The 2,500-nt window shown below is 34.8% G+C and overlaps 1 protein-coding gene across 1 annotated transcript in view; it reads right to left on the bottom strand.

Moving 5' to 3' along the window:
• Window positions 1–2,500, bottom strand: part of LOC121964020 (zinc finger MIZ domain-containing protein 2-like) — a 31,916-nt gene that overhangs the window by 14,852 nt on the left and 14,564 nt on the right. Inside the window, exons 8-10 of the mRNA XM_088076081.1 lie at window positions 2,326–2,444; window positions 1,115–1,207; window positions 1–6 (exon numbers count right to left, since the gene is read on the bottom strand). The exon at window positions 1–6 is cut by the window's left edge and continues 184 nt beyond it. Of these exons, the coding sequence (XP_087932207.1) occupies window positions 1–6; window positions 1,115–1,207; window positions 2,326–2,444 (218 nt within the window). The remainder of the gene's footprint in view (window positions 7–1,114; window positions 1,208–2,325; window positions 2,445–2,500) is intronic.

The following is a 2,500-nucleotide window of genomic DNA, read 5'->3' as shown; positions in this document are numbered from 1 at the left end:
ACCGGGCTGACGGACCGAAAGAGAGAGAGTCAGTGCATCCCTAAAATTAACAGTCAAACTAAGAAATGCCTATACCTACACACACACACACACACACACACATACACACACATATATATATATATATATATATGTGTATGTATATATATATTTATTTATATATGTGTATATTGTTTTTTTGTGAAAAATCATACAACATTATAGACTGTAAAAAGTGCAAAAGTCAATGTAACATAATAGAAATCTGAAATTAAAACTTCAGACAATAAACACATAAAAGGAAACAAAAACAAATAGATGCAAATAAAAATAAATCTAGAGAAAAAACTTTTATAAAATTTCTGGTAAAAGAAATTAAACAAAACAAAATGAAATTTCAGTGAAACAAATTGTAAACGTTATATGAGAATCTTAAAGTAAAAGTAAATTAATAAAATAAACAAACAAAATAAACAAATAAAAATAAATACAAATATAATGAATGTAGAAAAAACACCGGTATAAAATGTGTGGTAAAAAAAACATATAGTGGATTTAATATCATAAAAACAGAATTTAACAGAATTACAGGATAATCAAAACACTAAAATGCATCATAATACAAAAATCCGCATAAAATGAAAAAGGGTTTTGCCAAGTTTTTAGGAAAACTATTTGAATTTAAACAATTTCAAACAAGTGGTTACAACATCTGTCAGCCTGTGAACCTAAGTTATTTATTTTTATTGTGTTGCGTGTCGCAGTTTATTAAAAAGTCTAAAATCAACATTCATCCAGTTATTCTCTCTTTATTTGGGAACTTATTGATCAAACGGGGAATTCTGATCTAAAATAGCCTTCACATAACAAAATAGACAAAAACCATGATGTTTTCTTTCCCTCTCTTTTTATTTTATTAATAAAAATAATAATAATGCTATTATTATTAATAATAATAATAATGAGCAACTAAAAATGACAGATTAATAATTAAGTGCAATAAAAAGTTCAATATTTCGTTCAGAGGTGTTTTTGTGGAGTAGAAGAGAACACACACACACACACACACACACACACACACACACACACACACACACACACACACACACACACACACACACAGAGTTGTTGTTACCCCTGACGGCTGGTTGAAGGAGTTGTAGACTCCAGCGGCGCCTCCTGTTGTCAGAGCGTTCAAACCTCCACCCTGACCGTTAAACTGCTCCTGCTGCACACACACACACGCGCACACGCGCGCGCGCACACACACACACACACACACACACACACACACACACACACACACACACACACACACCAACAACACGTTAAAACTCAGAACCCACCTTCAGTACCCCCACAGCTTCCCCAAGTCTCCCATCATATCCTCTTTGTGCCATTTAAGCATCTTTTCATATTTTGTTAGATTTTTTTATGTTTTTGTTATTTTTTGCATTTCATGTTTATTATTATTATTACGGTCATAAAAAAGGAGAAACTTATAACCCAGAAAAACTGGTATAAAGGATGGCGGTCCAGGCCCTCAGGATGCTGTGAAAAGCATAAAAGGCCTTTAATTCATTAAAAATTCACCGGCACATATTTCCTTCCACGAGGGCTGCCAGACGAGCTCCTGCCGCCTCATTTCAGCACCAGTTACTCTTCAACTGAAGCGCTTTTAATATGGAAATATGTGGAAACGGAAACGCGTGCACGAGTGTAAACACATCACAAATCTAATTTCACTCCACAGAGGAGAGCTATAAAAAACATACACAGAACCAACAGCAAAAATCATTTATTAACTCACATGCTCTTATATTTAGAGTTTTGGTGGACTTCAAAAACTACACAATAAATCAATAAATTTAAAAATAAGATGAAGAAAATAAGATTCCAGACTGTGGCCAGAAATTCAGGATGAACTCAAAAAAAAGGACAAAAACAAAGATGAGTTCATCTGTGGGATAGTTAAATAGAAAAATAAACTGAAAATGTGACATTTTAAAAAATTATTAAAAGATAAGGTAATTAATCCTAAATTGAGGTTTTAAGGTTAAATTTATTTGGGACTTTGGGACAGAATATATAAATATTTTTTATTTTTTATATTTTCATGTATAAATCTGAAGGAAACAGAACAAAAGGGTTGGTGCAAAAGGCAAAAGCTTCAGTCGACGCCTTTTCGGTGGGAAAAACATTCTGCGGTTTGTCGCTGCTTCAAAAATAATGACTTATTATTATTTTTATTTTTATTATTATGATTATTATTATTTGTTTCTAGTGCGTAACGGAGTTGCATAAACAGATGGACAGAAATCAAACGGCTCTGCTGAAGCTCCTCACCTTGTAGTACTGCGAGCTGGGGGGTCCAGAGGGGGGGTACTGTGGGAGGGGCATCTTGTGGGTCTGATAGGAGGGGGAGGAGCCAGAGCGCTGGGGGGCGGGGCCTGGACCACCAGGACCTGCCGGTAAACAGACAGAAAGATCCTAAAACAGAGACACACCTGAACCGCGGGAG

Source organism: Plectropomus leopardus, chromosome 4 (genome assembly GCF_026936395.1).
Source record: "Plectropomus leopardus strain MGB_pleo_1.0 chromosome 4, ASM2693639v1, whole genome shotgun sequence".
NCBI lineage: Eukaryota > Metazoa > Chordata > Actinopteri > Perciformes > Serranidae > Plectropomus > Plectropomus leopardus.
The sequence above is the reverse complement of the archived record's forward strand: the minus strand, read 5'-3'. Positions and strand labels throughout refer to the sequence as shown.